This window comes from Peromyscus maniculatus, chromosome X (assembly GCF_049852395.1).
Source record: "Peromyscus maniculatus bairdii isolate BWxNUB_F1_BW_parent chromosome X, HU_Pman_BW_mat_3.1, whole genome shotgun sequence".
Classification (NCBI taxonomy): domain Eukaryota; kingdom Metazoa; phylum Chordata; class Mammalia; order Rodentia; family Cricetidae; genus Peromyscus; species Peromyscus maniculatus.
The window spans coordinates 120,808,480-120,821,361 of record NC_134875.1 but is presented as its reverse complement, the minus strand read 5'-3'; the positions used below and the strand labels follow the sequence as shown (position 1 = coordinate 120,821,361).

The 12,882-nt window shown below is 41.6% G+C and overlaps 1 protein-coding gene across 2 annotated transcripts in view; it reads right to left on the bottom strand.

The window, feature by feature from the left end:
• Positions 1 to 12,882, bottom strand: part of Arhgap6 (Rho GTPase activating protein 6) — a 479,616-nt gene that overhangs the window by 232,381 nt on the left and 234,353 nt on the right. Inside the window, exon 1 of one of the 2 annotated variants that reach the window (XM_006994324.4) lies at positions 6,355 to 6,548. The exons of the other annotated variant lie outside the window; for it this stretch is intronic. Within the exon in view, the coding sequence (XP_006994386.1) occupies positions 6,355 to 6,399 (45 nt within the window). The 5' untranslated portion in view covers positions 6,400 to 6,548. Of the gene's footprint in view, positions 1 to 6,354; positions 6,549 to 12,882 lie in introns of those variants that run through there. 2 annotated transcript variants of the gene reach the window in all.

Sequence of the window (12,882 nt, the reverse complement as noted above, 5' to 3'; positions counted from 1 at the left end):
TTTGCTGTTGATTCTTAGCTTTTAACAGATTTGGATCCTTGCTTGCTTCAGTACTAAGGAGTGAGCTAAGTAAGTCAGTATCAAATTTTTCCAAACATGGCTGATATCAGAATCACCCACAAAAGTTTTTCAGGTTACTGGTTTCTAGTCTGGTCCTTGGAGATGCTCATTTAGTAAGAATTGTGTAAAAAAGATGAAAGCAGCATCTTAACAGTGCCCACTCTTCCTCTAACCCACCAAATAATCAATGAAGAGTTAACTTTGGAAACTTCTGTTATATGCTATGTAAAAACAGAATCTAACTTGTGCCACTGACTACTCTAGGCAGTGGAGATAGATGGAAATGTATTGTTGAATACCTGTCTTGAACAAGCTTCCACATCAGTTTGGAGAATTGAGCATTAAATATAAAATATGATAACAAACCCAATTAAAGCAGAAGTTCATGAGGTATGATCAATAGTAACTGAGTGAGGTCAGAAACACTTTGAGGAAAGCCATCCTGGAAGGCAACACGTTTTCCCTCTATAATGTGAAGGCTGCAGTAGATAGAGTGTGCCGTACAACGATTGTTCTCAGCATAAAGGGCAGGTACAAAGGCTCCTCAGGGATGAAGTGGTCAATTTTATAGATCAGAAAATAGTGTGACCAGCCTAGAGAAGGGTTATAAAAAGCAAGAAGCAAAGAGTATCATGTAAGAGGGCTTAGAGGGTTATGGTCAAGGATGAATACTATTCTACATATAATAGGAACAAACCAAAGTGCTTTAAGCACTAAATGTCACTGTATCATTTTATTATTAAAAGGTTCTTCTCAACACATGGCCTCCACCTGTTTTCTGAAATGGTAGAGTCTAGAAAGTATCAAAGGGGAAATAAGAAACCAAGAGTACAGCAAAGAATTCTTATGATTGGACCATACTCTCACAACCAAGTTGAAAATCAAATTCATCTAGTGTAGGGTTATCACAGTATGGTGGAAGAAGTTCATACCCAGAAAAAAGCAAAATAAAATTAAGCAACATGTAGAATATGTTTCCAAATGATTGGCTGATATCTTTACTATACAGCACCCAGGAAGAATCTGATTATCCAGTAAGGGATGCTTAATGAATAATTTGAAAGATGTGAGGTGTGCCTTCTTTAAACAGTAGGGTTTCCAGTCCAAAGAGGCTTCATTCAAGAAAGAGTAAAACAGAAAAAAAAATTACTAAGCTGGGAGGATGGGAGGTTAGGAAAGGTGTTTATAATGAATAGAGGTGTTCATCAAGAGGATTCAATAACCTCCCATTTATTTATTAGTTTTTATTTTTGCTGTTTTTGTTCTTGTTTTGTTTTGACTTCCACTTTTATCAGGAGACAGATGCAAAGCAAACAGTAATATCTGTTCCATTTCTTACCTGCCCCCACCGGCAGCACTTATGGATGACAAGTGATTCCTATCTGCACAGCCCTGCAGCAGAGCCCAGCTTTTAGTATCTTCAGAATTTCCAAAGAGTACCCTGTATTCAACAATACTCAATCATGAAGCAACATTAATGCCTTCAAAGTCTATGGAAAGTGAGTGCTTCTGGAGGAACCATGTGGAAGGTTTTGTACTACAATCTCTGCCATTCTGTGTGAAGAGAAGGCTCACTTTCAAGGGGAAGGGCTTAATCCTTCGGGTGGGCTCCTTAGGACAGGGTTAAGTGGAGCTGGGTGTAGTCAACATCTGATTACAATGTTGTGGTCTAAAGTACAGATGGCAGGGCAAACATACCCAACAGAAAGTGAGGTCAGCAACAGAGCTCTTAAGAAGTCTGCTGAGCACAGGGACAAATAGCCAAACGAATGGAAACACATGAACTATGAACCAATGGCTGAGGAGCCCCCATGGAACTGGATCAGGCCCTCTGAATAGGTGAGACAGTTGATTAGCTTGATCTGTTTTGGAGGCATCCAGGCAGTGGGACCTGGACCTGTCTTCAGTGCATGAGCTGGCTGTTTGAAACCTGAGGCTTATGCAGAGACGCTTTTGCTCAGCCTGGGAGGAGGGGACTGGACCTGCCTGGACTGAATCTACCAGGCTGAACTCAATCCCCAGGGGAGTCTTTGCCCTGGATGAGATGAGATTGGGGGGTGGGCTGGGGGAAGGCGGGGGGGGGGGGGAGGACAAGGGAATCCGTGGCTGATATGTAAAATTAAATTAAATTATAAAATAAAAAAAATTATAAAAAAACTAAAATTCACTTTAGAATAATATTATTAATTAAAAGTTTCATATATTCATATAAAAAAAGAAGTCATCTGAGTGAAATGGAAGAGAGTGAACAGCTTAGAACAACCAAAATAGGTCTCATTCACTGAATTCATGCAGCCTAGCCATCAACACATGTTCAACAAGCACCTCCTAGGCTCCCAGCACTTTGCTAGATACTGGTATGATGACAGGGATGAGACACACCCATTACTCACTCCACAGAGTTTCTATCTACCAATAAAACAGAAATGAACACTCTCATTCCAGTGGCTTTTCATGTTGACTATCATGAGCATGTCATCTGCCTTTCTTTGTCCAGCTCAAAGAGAGCACAGGTCGAGATCTCAAAAGAGAAGAGTAAACTTAGAGAGAACTTTATGAAGTCATAGTGCAAATTTTCAAATCTAAATCTTTTTCTAATGTTTTCTTGGGAAAGTCAAGAGGCTATGACATTGAACTTCTTAGATATTTAAAATTTGGAAGTTTGACTCTACTAGGCAAATTAAGGAGGTATTTGGCCATGTGACTTGAAAATATGAATGAATATATTAAATTACTAAAAGCCTCATATTTTGTTGTTGGATCTTTATTGTGACAGAGGATATGGGAAGAGTAATAATTTGGTTTAACTGTTTTAATCATATTAATGACACAGAATTCTGGGTAATGTTCTTGGTTCTTTCACCAACTATTTCTTTCTTTTTTTTTTTTTTAAAGTTTTTCGAGACAGGGTTTCTCTGTGTAGCTTTGCACCTTTCTTGGATCTCACGCTGTAGACCAGGCTGGCCTCGAACTCACAGAAATCCGCCTGGCTCTGCCTCCCGAGTGCTGGGATTAAAGGTGTGCGCCACCAACACCCGGCTCACCAACTATTTCTGCACCACCTTCAATTTTCCTGCTCTTCCTTTTGATTTATTTTCCTAGGATGGAAAATTCTCCATAATCTACCAGTTGAATTTGAGTCTGAAATTGACCCAGATTATTTACAATCACTTTGAAATTTGAATAAAGTCTGATGATGTTATGATAGCCTAGAATTTCTCCAGAATTGTGGCCAAAAACCATTGGTTCATTCATTACAACCTTGTTACTTATACTCTATTCCCTGTATACCCCCTCCAAACTAAGTCTGGTGGGTTTGATGTCCTAAGTTCCTCTCAAACATGTCAACTGCTTACTACATCCTTCCTAGCTATTATAAAACACAGGTCATCTTCTCCCATCTCTGTGAGAAGATAGGATATATTACAGATACACCTTATTCTTGCTTCAATTTGGGGCCAGAGCAGATATCCAAAAATCCGATCAAGTTCCCAAGAGGTATGAAGGACAATATCCAGCTGTAATGATGGGATGACCATAAACTGGATGTGAGAAAACCATGGAGAGAACACTTTAAACAAGAACACAAGCTGCTATCATACAGTCTGATGTGAAGATAAATAAAAGCATTGTTGTACCATACTTTGAAAAAGTAACTGATACTATAAATGTTTGGAGCTCTTATCACTTACACATTTTTCTCAGTGATGTTTAAAGTGGATCTTAAGAGGTGAATGAAGTGTCCTGTGTCTGGGAAATTGTTCACATACCTAACACACAATAGATACTCCACATAAGGTTTTTGAGAGAATAAATGGTAAGCACTTATTTAGTACATGTAGTCTTGCTTTGGACAGGAAATAAAAAGCTCTGAAGGAAGAATATTAACTATTTATCCCTGGGTTTTATTTCAGGGGAGTGAAAAAGTACTAAAGACTCATAAAGGGAATTCTTCTCCAGGAAGACCATAGTGCAGCCAAACCACATAGAGCTATGCAAGTGTAATATTTGTGCTGAAGAACAACACAAGCCCAGAATTATTAAAAACCCAAATGACTGAGGTAGACAGAGTTCAACACTGAATCTTAATCCCTGAAAGGTCTTGCTAATGTGAAAAGCAACAGGTTGTACTTTGAATCCTACCTTTGATGCTGCTGAACACACCTGCTTTATCATTATAAAGGATATATAGAAATATTCAGAAAGTCCAGGTGATTTCTTTCAGAAAATCTCTCTAAAATGTTCCCTTTCCCAGTCTTAATGCAAAATATATGTGCATAATGGCCTAATCTAATACAAAGAGCTGTTTACCAGCAAATATTCAGAGCCTAGGAGGATACATTACCATGAACTTGACCATGAACGTATTATTTTAGGAGAGAGATAAATTAAAATAACAATATAAAATTCTTGGGCTGTATCGATATATTTGTATATGGAGGTAATAATCATTCATTAAATGCACACATAGGTTTTGAAGTAAGGAGCCAGTATTCAGCTTTCCTCCCCCACCTGCTTTCTCAGGAGGTGCTCAAAAGGACCTGTAATCACAAACCAAAAGGCACCAGGACACAGCTTCTGTAAAATATGGCGAAGGCAGCTGATGAGAGAGCACAAATAGCACAGACCAGCAACCGTTGCAGAAACCTGATTACCCTTAAGACCACTTTAAAAGGTCAATCCCTGAGCTACCAGTGTCTACGCAGAAATGAACCAGCGTCAGTAACTGTGCAAGTCTCACTTGACTTTTCCAGACAAACAACTATGGCTAAACCAGAGAAAGAGCTGTTTCTTGTTCCTTGAACATCAGCCTAGGAAAGAAACTTAACAGTTTCCTAGCTCACAGCTTCACCTTTCCAGCGGAAGAAAGTGACATTTAAGAGGTGCTCAATTTGCCCCAGTGGCTGATCCAGAATCAACCGGGGCAGATCCTGGGCCTCTGAGCAGACCACTCCGGCCCATATCAAATCCTCCCTGGAAACAAAAAATACAGTTTTCATGTAGGGAGGGGATTGGGAGAATGTGAATTCCAGACAGCTTTTGCCTTACTATAAATATTGATTTTTTTTTCCTGTCAGCTCTTTGTCTTGTCTGTTTCTCTTCAGTTTTTTTTTTTTTCAAATTGGCAGTCAGAATGCTCGATCTCACCAGTGAAAAGCACGTCAAAGAAAGCTCAGTAAACTAGCAGACAACGGAACAACAGTGATGTCTCATCTCAAAACTACACATCTTCAAAGCTGAAAATAAAATGTCCCAAGCCAGCTGCCTGTCCCTCTCCTGACAGTCTTCAAAAGTAGTGCTCATTCCTCAAATATCTTTCTTTTCTCCCTTGTTGCCTTCTTCTTCTTCTTCTTCTTCTTCTTCTTCTTCTTCTTCTTCTTCTTCTTCTTCTTCTTCTTCTTCTTCTTCTTCTTCTTCTTCCTTCTGTCTCTGTTTTTTGTCTGTCTCTCTGTCTCTGTCTCTGTCTCTCTGTCTCTCTGTCTCTCTCTGTCTCTCTGTCTCTCTCTCTCTCTCTCTCTCTCTCTCAAAAAAAAAATTAAGCTTAATCTAGAATCTTGTTTGGTTAGCCATTAACGTGAAACCTTGACACCTTCAAAGGACACAAGTTCCATGAGCTTTCTGTATATTGCATATGTTCAGTGGGTACCTGCAGTGCCTAGCACAATGTCCAGCACAAAATAAATCCCCAATAAATATTTGTGGGACATTGAAAACAACAAAGAGAGGAGAGGTCACCATGAGCTAAGGAAGGGTCCAAAAGAGGACTCCCTGGCAACCCCTTGAATTAAGCAGATAGTTGGCAACCTTCTATCCCTTTGCAAACTCCTAGGGAAATGTACAAATTCCTTCCAAGGAATAAACTCAAAGCTCCCTGCCACATTTCTCCAGCAACTCCGCTGGCCACACATCCAGATCGGTGGGTAGCCTTCATTTCTACTACCTCAATTCTAGTCTTTCCATTATATCTGACCAAAAGCTTGCCAAGCCCCAAAAGTCCTCTATCTTAGCCCTAAGCATCAAGGTAGCAATGGGGTCCTGCCCCCGTAGTGACCACTACTCAAGTCAAGAAAACAGAGATACTGAGAGCACGGACTCCTTCACTCAGGGATTTCGAGGGGCATGGCTGAGTTCTGGAGCAGGTGGCTCTCCAGGGTGAGGTACTTGACACACCCGATTCCCCAGCCAAAAGACCTCTTAGAGAGCCACGGATCCCATCACCTCCAGGCAGTCCCGTTCTTCGCCAGCCAAGTGGCGCCCCCTTTCGTCTCCCCGCCTGCCGGGACACTCACTTACCGCGTAGTGCAGTCGCGGCTTCTCGCTGTAGGACGGGTCCCCCATGTCTCCGCCTGGAGGAACAGAAGGCTCTACAGCTCAGCCTAGGGTCGCAGTGTCTCTCAAAGGTCCCCTTACTTCACTGCCATCTCAGAGCAAGCTCTGGGCGTCAGCCCTGCTGTGCTCTGTGCGCTCTGAGCCCGAGCTTGGCTCCGAGAGTCCCTGGCACCAAGTCCCGAGGCAGAGCCTGTGGGGACTGGTAGGAGGAGGCAGCGAGCAGGGGGAGGGCGAGGAGGAGGAGGGAGCGGCCAAGTCTGATGAGATGGGCGGGCGTTTAATTCCTTCCGCTCCTGGCGGGTCCCTGCTGAGGCAGTGGCTACTGCCAGCTGTTGGAGGCTGCAGCCACTGAGGTCACCCAAGACAGGTGTCAGGCTGGCCAATGTTCCGCCTCCTAGCACTTGGCTCCTCCCCCGGCCCCCTAGACCTGACATTTAAGGCTGGGGCTTCAACACCTGCGCAGAGAAGAACTTAGGTTTTCAAGAGAGATTTTGATTAACTTTGAAAGAGCTGGGAGCCTGTTGCTGGAAGGCGATTCCCATCAGTCTCAAAGGAGTTGAGGGTTTTGGAAAGCCTTGATCTGAGTCTCAAAATGCTGGGACCCTCAGAGATCTCAGGCACATGAGAAGAATCTAAGCAATACTGTCTCTGGGACCTGTTGAAGCTAGGAGGATGACTTGGAAGTTGGACCAGAAAGGCTAAGGGAGTTTGCACTAGCCAGGCAGTGTAGGGAAGCCCGAAGAGCAAGTCCAAGAGAATTTGTTAGAACAGGAGTGAGTTTCCACCCGGACTGGATCCGAGCATACACTGCAGTATAAGGGGCAGCGTTGCACAAGGAACTGTCTTCTGTTTTGATTTTTAGGTACAACAGAGAAAACAGATCTACAAAGATTTGGAAATGAAAGAGAAACACTAATGGCAAACACTGCCAGGTAAATCAACTCGTTTTTAGCTCACACTGGAACTGCACAATAACTCATACAATTAGCTTCTGCTCTTAAATCCCCCCATGGAAAGTTGTCTTTTAAAGCACCTCGGGTTTTTTTTTTGTTTTGTTTTTGTTTGTTTGTTTGTTTTTAAGGCACCAAGTTTCCTCAGAGAGAAATGCAGACAAGGCAGGAGGTGGGGGCAGTTTGGGGATTAGAGACTCCAGACCCACGAAACCAACAAATTCGGGCCCCAGATTGGTAGCTGTAATGTGGAAAGTGGATTTGGGGATGACTTATGTAGAAACACCTTCTGCCACATCTATGTCAGGGGCAAAGAGAGGAAAGTAGGATGTGGCCTCTATTGAATTCATCTGGACAGGCCTGTTCACCACCATACATATACTTATTTGAAAGCAATTGGCAGCATATTTATAACAAACAGTAGAAGTGTGAGCACAAAGGTGCGGGAATCCTGGAGACTCTACCACTCAATAATCTCACAATGGTCCAACTATCTGGAAAACTGTAGTTATACCAAAGCTGACTGCATGCCTACCTTCTCATCCAACAATTGTACTTGTGCATATATATATATGGAATAATTTTTGTTTTGTTTTGTTTTGCTTTTCAAGACAGGGTTTCTCTGTGTAGCTTTGCGCTTTTTCTGGAGCTCACTTGGTAGCCCAGGCTGGCCTTGAACTCACAAAGATCCGCCTGGCTCTGCCTCCCGAGTGCTGGGATTAAAGGCGTGCGCCACCACCGCCCGGCCTATATATGGAATAATTTAAATGTCCACACCACATACAATAGTGTTCATAATATTTTCAGGCATATTTCAAACAAATAATCTCGACATTTGTAAACTGATGCATATAAATCATCTGCATGCTATATACCCAGTAGAATACTACTCAGAAATAGTCTGATGTGATCCATGGTGACAGAAGTCAGAACAGCAATTATCGCAATGGAGAAAGTGGAATAGACTAGGAAGGAAGCTCAGAGGAATTTGTGTTCTGGGGTGATAAAGATGGTCTGTGTTTTGATCTGTAAGACAGTTACTAGAGCATATTTGTGTGTAAACAGCCATTGCACCATAGAGTTCAGCAAACTGGTGCCACTTATACCCTTCACTTTGTGTTCTTTACACTGTCATAAAACATACAAAATAAATTTAAAGTCAAGCCTCTTCTCAAACAGAAATCTGCAGCCAGAATGTTGCCTATCTTATGAGCAAGACATTCAGATGTTTGTCTGCATCTATTGTTCTCCCTGCAGTCTGGATTGCTCAAGTCCCCTACTCCTTTGCTATAAAGGGGGGACAGACTCAACCCATTCAATTTAGAGGCCTTCCTGCTCAAACATGTCCGGGCAGGACTGGGAAAATGACACACTAAAGTCCTCTCCTTTTACTTTCATTCTCATCTGTGGCTGAAAAATAACCTTTAGAAAGAAGTCTTCAAAGAAAGTAGAGAACTGCTGCTCACTTTACAACCTTCCACCCTTCAGAGACAACTGCTACAGCCTTCGGAGGATGTGTGGATACAAATGGGAAACGAGATGGACTAACCGGGATAGGCCTGGTTTAGGGACTTTTGCTTCACTGCTTTCTACCCAGATGAACTCTCAAGCAGGACATCATGGCTCATGCTTGTAATCTCAGCTTTTGGGAGGCTGAGGCAGGAGGATTGCCATGAATTTGAGGTCACACAGTGAGGCCCTGTTTCAAACAAGCAAAATGAACTCTCTGACTTTAGGAATTTTTCTTTTGTCATATAAGTTCGTAGTTTTAATTAAGCTTTTTTTTTTTTGGAATGCTACATTACCAATGCATATAAACAAGAAGGTTGAGTTTCTGCTTAATAAAAACCCTTCACCAGAGTCTTTTGATCATTACTTTTGAGCAAGCCACTTCTTAAAATTGGGTTGTCCCTGAATTTTCTTGCATTATAACCTTGAAAATGTAGCAGTAAAAGAATCTGTGCTTCCCAATCTATGTGCTTACCTTTTAGACAGGACTTCTGTCTTCTAGAATATTTCTTTCCAAAGTGCTATTATTAAGTTGCCATGAAATTTTCAAGTGTGATGGCTCCCACACCCCGTGGTAGAAGGGTTTTGTGGTGTAGGGCAAGCATTGAAAAAGATAAATGATTAGTCCCCTAGGAAATAAAATAATCATCTGCTCATTTAAATCTCAGCCCATGTGCTTAAGGCTCAAGTCACAAAAAGGGACCTTAAAGATTGTGCATAGCACTAAGAGGTCTGTTCAGTTGAAAATAATTTAAATTCACAAATTATTTCTATGTAAGTACATTCCAAGTTCTACTCTTGAGTCTCCACTTGTGAGTATCTTCCCTCATTGTTCACATTTCCAAATGCAATTGTTTCTTCCATGAATTCAGTGCATTAGTCTGTATGTTATGGTACCTCTCTGGGTGAGCTGAACTGTATCTTATTGTGGCACAAGGTTTCAACATTCATATTTGATCCTTTAGGATAATGGGGGAGACTAGAGGGATCAAGAAACTTTTCTGCTGGGCTCAAACTTCAATTCACTCATTAGTTAAGGGCGGTGAGGCTAATACTCCCTTTTCTTCTTTTATTGTGCCACTAGAATGGAACCCAGGGCTTCATGCATGGTAGGCAAGTACTTTTTTCCCCAGAGCTATATCCCCAGGCCTGCTTCCATTTAAAAATAAATTTCTCTATTTTATAACTCTCCCCAGAGGAGGCTCAAAAATAATCTCTGAGTTACTCTAGCAGCAGCATCTCCGGGATAAAATGTGTGTGCCACGTTAGTGGTAGAGTGCTTGTGCATCCCTGCCCCCAAACATCATGGTGCTGTGAATACTGAATCTTGTGGCCCAGAACATTCAACCTAAAATGGAGTCTGCCTGCCTATACATTAAGGGTAATTGATTACTGCTACTCTGAAAAACATTAATTACATTCGTGGAAGCAAATTAAACTGTGGAGTTTTGAAGGAGCCAAGAACATACCTGAGTGTGCTTAGCTCCATCACTGCTATTGGAATGGTTATAGGATCTTGATGCTTGAGTAGGGTATTCCTGCCTCAAATCCAATGTTTGTACTACTCCATCCTACTATTCTGAAAACCCAGCCCTTTAAAGAAGTTTATCATTTTGAAACAGAAAAACAGATACCGTACGAGGTGCAACTTAACTAATTTTTACAGAACATTTCTGCATCTAGCTTTCATCCAAGCTAAAGAATGGAATGCTGTCAACTCCAGATCCCCAGCCTCTTGGACTCCATAACCACAGCCTCTTCCTAGAGTGGAAAACATCCTCTTATTTTATATTATTTGTATTTTTGTTTATATGTGTAGGTGTTTTGCCTGCATGTATGTCTATACAACATGTGTGTACAGTGCTTGTGATGGCCAGAAGTTGTATGATAACATGGAACTGGAGTTACAGACAGTTGTAATTTGCCATGGGGTTGCTGTGAAACAAGTGTTCTTGACCATTGAGCCATCTCTCCAGCCCCAACACTGTCCTATTTTTAATTGACTTCATTTTCTGGCTTCCTTTTTACACCATAGTTCCTCAAATCCAGAGCCACTGACTCTGGGGGGACTCACAATTCTTTGTTGTGGAGCAGCCCTGTGTCCTATAGCATGTTAGCAATACCCCTGATCTTTACCAGTATTGTCCTTCTCCAATTACAACAACCAAAACTGTCTCCAAATTTTGCCAAATATTCCTTGGTACAGGAGGACACAAAACCACACCTGGTGGAAAGCAGCCATATTTTAGGAAGCTAAGCAACCCAAAACATTAGAGTCATTTCCTAACTTTACATATACATACACATTTGTATAAATATGCTTTTATTACATCCAACCTCTTTTGTTCAATACCATATTTGAAGGTTCACCTATATTGTTGAATGTCACTGTAGCCTGTCATTCCCATTGCTGTGTGGCATTTCATTACATGGAGTTACCATTGTTTATATTTTTGACTGCTAATGAACATTTATGGTCATTCCAATTTAGGACTAGTGAAAACTACATAGCTTGAGTATCTTTATACATATCCACATGTACACACGTGCATGCCCTTTTACAGGGAAGAAACTAGAAATAGAGTTGCTGGGCTATAAGCATGCCTGAGTTTAATGTTACTGGATAGTGCCCTACAGTTTCCCAAATGGATTATATTAATTAAAAGCTTTATTTACTCTACCATATAAATAGACTGAACATAGTTTATATAAAGGCTGAACATAGTTTAGAGTTGACTCTCTTTTAGGTTTTCTCACAGAACTACAGAAATGAAATTAAAGAAACCAAACCTCAGAATAAGGAAGGAGAGCTAGGAATTAGCTCCATGCCCCCCTTTTCCAAAATCATGTCTCCTGGAATTAAAGGAGCACCTTCCAGCTCTGCTGGGGCCCTGGCATCAACAATGTCATTTCTGATTTCACCCACTCACAGACAGGAACACATGAGACACTTGGTATGCTTTAGATGGAGTACGTTCATTTAGGAGAAGTTCAACTTACTTGGAGGGGTGGCAATCTCAAAGAGCAAATTGTAAACATATATGCCACTCCAGGAATGATCATTTTTCCCTATAGTCACAATTCCTTACTTCACTTCCTAAATCCCTAGGAGTGATTCAAGGAAGAACAAAAGGCCCTTGTTCCTTTCTCCAACTCAGTTAAAGATATAACCCTCAGCCTGAAAGCAGATCTGGGACCAGGACTAGTGCCTGAAGAATTCCTGGTGATCCCAAGAATAATGCCTGGAGCTGCAATCACACGGGAGAGATTAGAGAGAGGGATATGGCTTTGACACAGCCTCATTGCTGTCTGTGGTCTCAATCGCCAGCACAAAGAACATCACAGAGTTATGTGTCGATTACAGACAGGAACACGATAACCTGAGAATGCAGGGGAGAAGGCAAGCAAGGCAGAGTTGGGGTAAAGCAACTATTTCAATAGGTTCCATTAAGGTACCATTGGTTCTACCGTACTTGCTATCTGATATGTTCACTGAGGAATTGCTACTCAGTGCCAAGGATCCCGGGAGAATGCCCTTTAAAAGAACCCACAGAAAGATGGTTCTAAAATAAATGTTCTATTCAAGGGTCATTAATCAGAAAAGGAGAGAACACAATCCCTCTGGCTATGACTTTCCAAACTGCAGCTTGAGAATCAAGAAATGACATGGCCATTGCACTCTTGAATTAACAGCAGCTTCAATTACCTGCCCATGGTCTGCATAAGACTGTGTGTGCCAACATCCTGTCATAGAGAGGGGAGGGACTAATGAGGCCCAAACCCTCCCTGAACATCTATAGGTAGTTAATGGTTCCTGGGAGGGAGGGAGGGAGAGAGAGAGAGAGAGAGAGAGAGAGAGAGAGAGAGAGAGAGAGAGAGAGAGACTTTCTTCAGTAGCATAGCCACTGATAAGTTGCTCATGCTCTTTTATTTATTTTTTCTTCTTCTATAATATTTTAGTTTTAATTTTTGAATTTATAATATAATTACATCATCTCCCCTTTGCTTTCCTCTCTCCAAACCCTCCTATGTG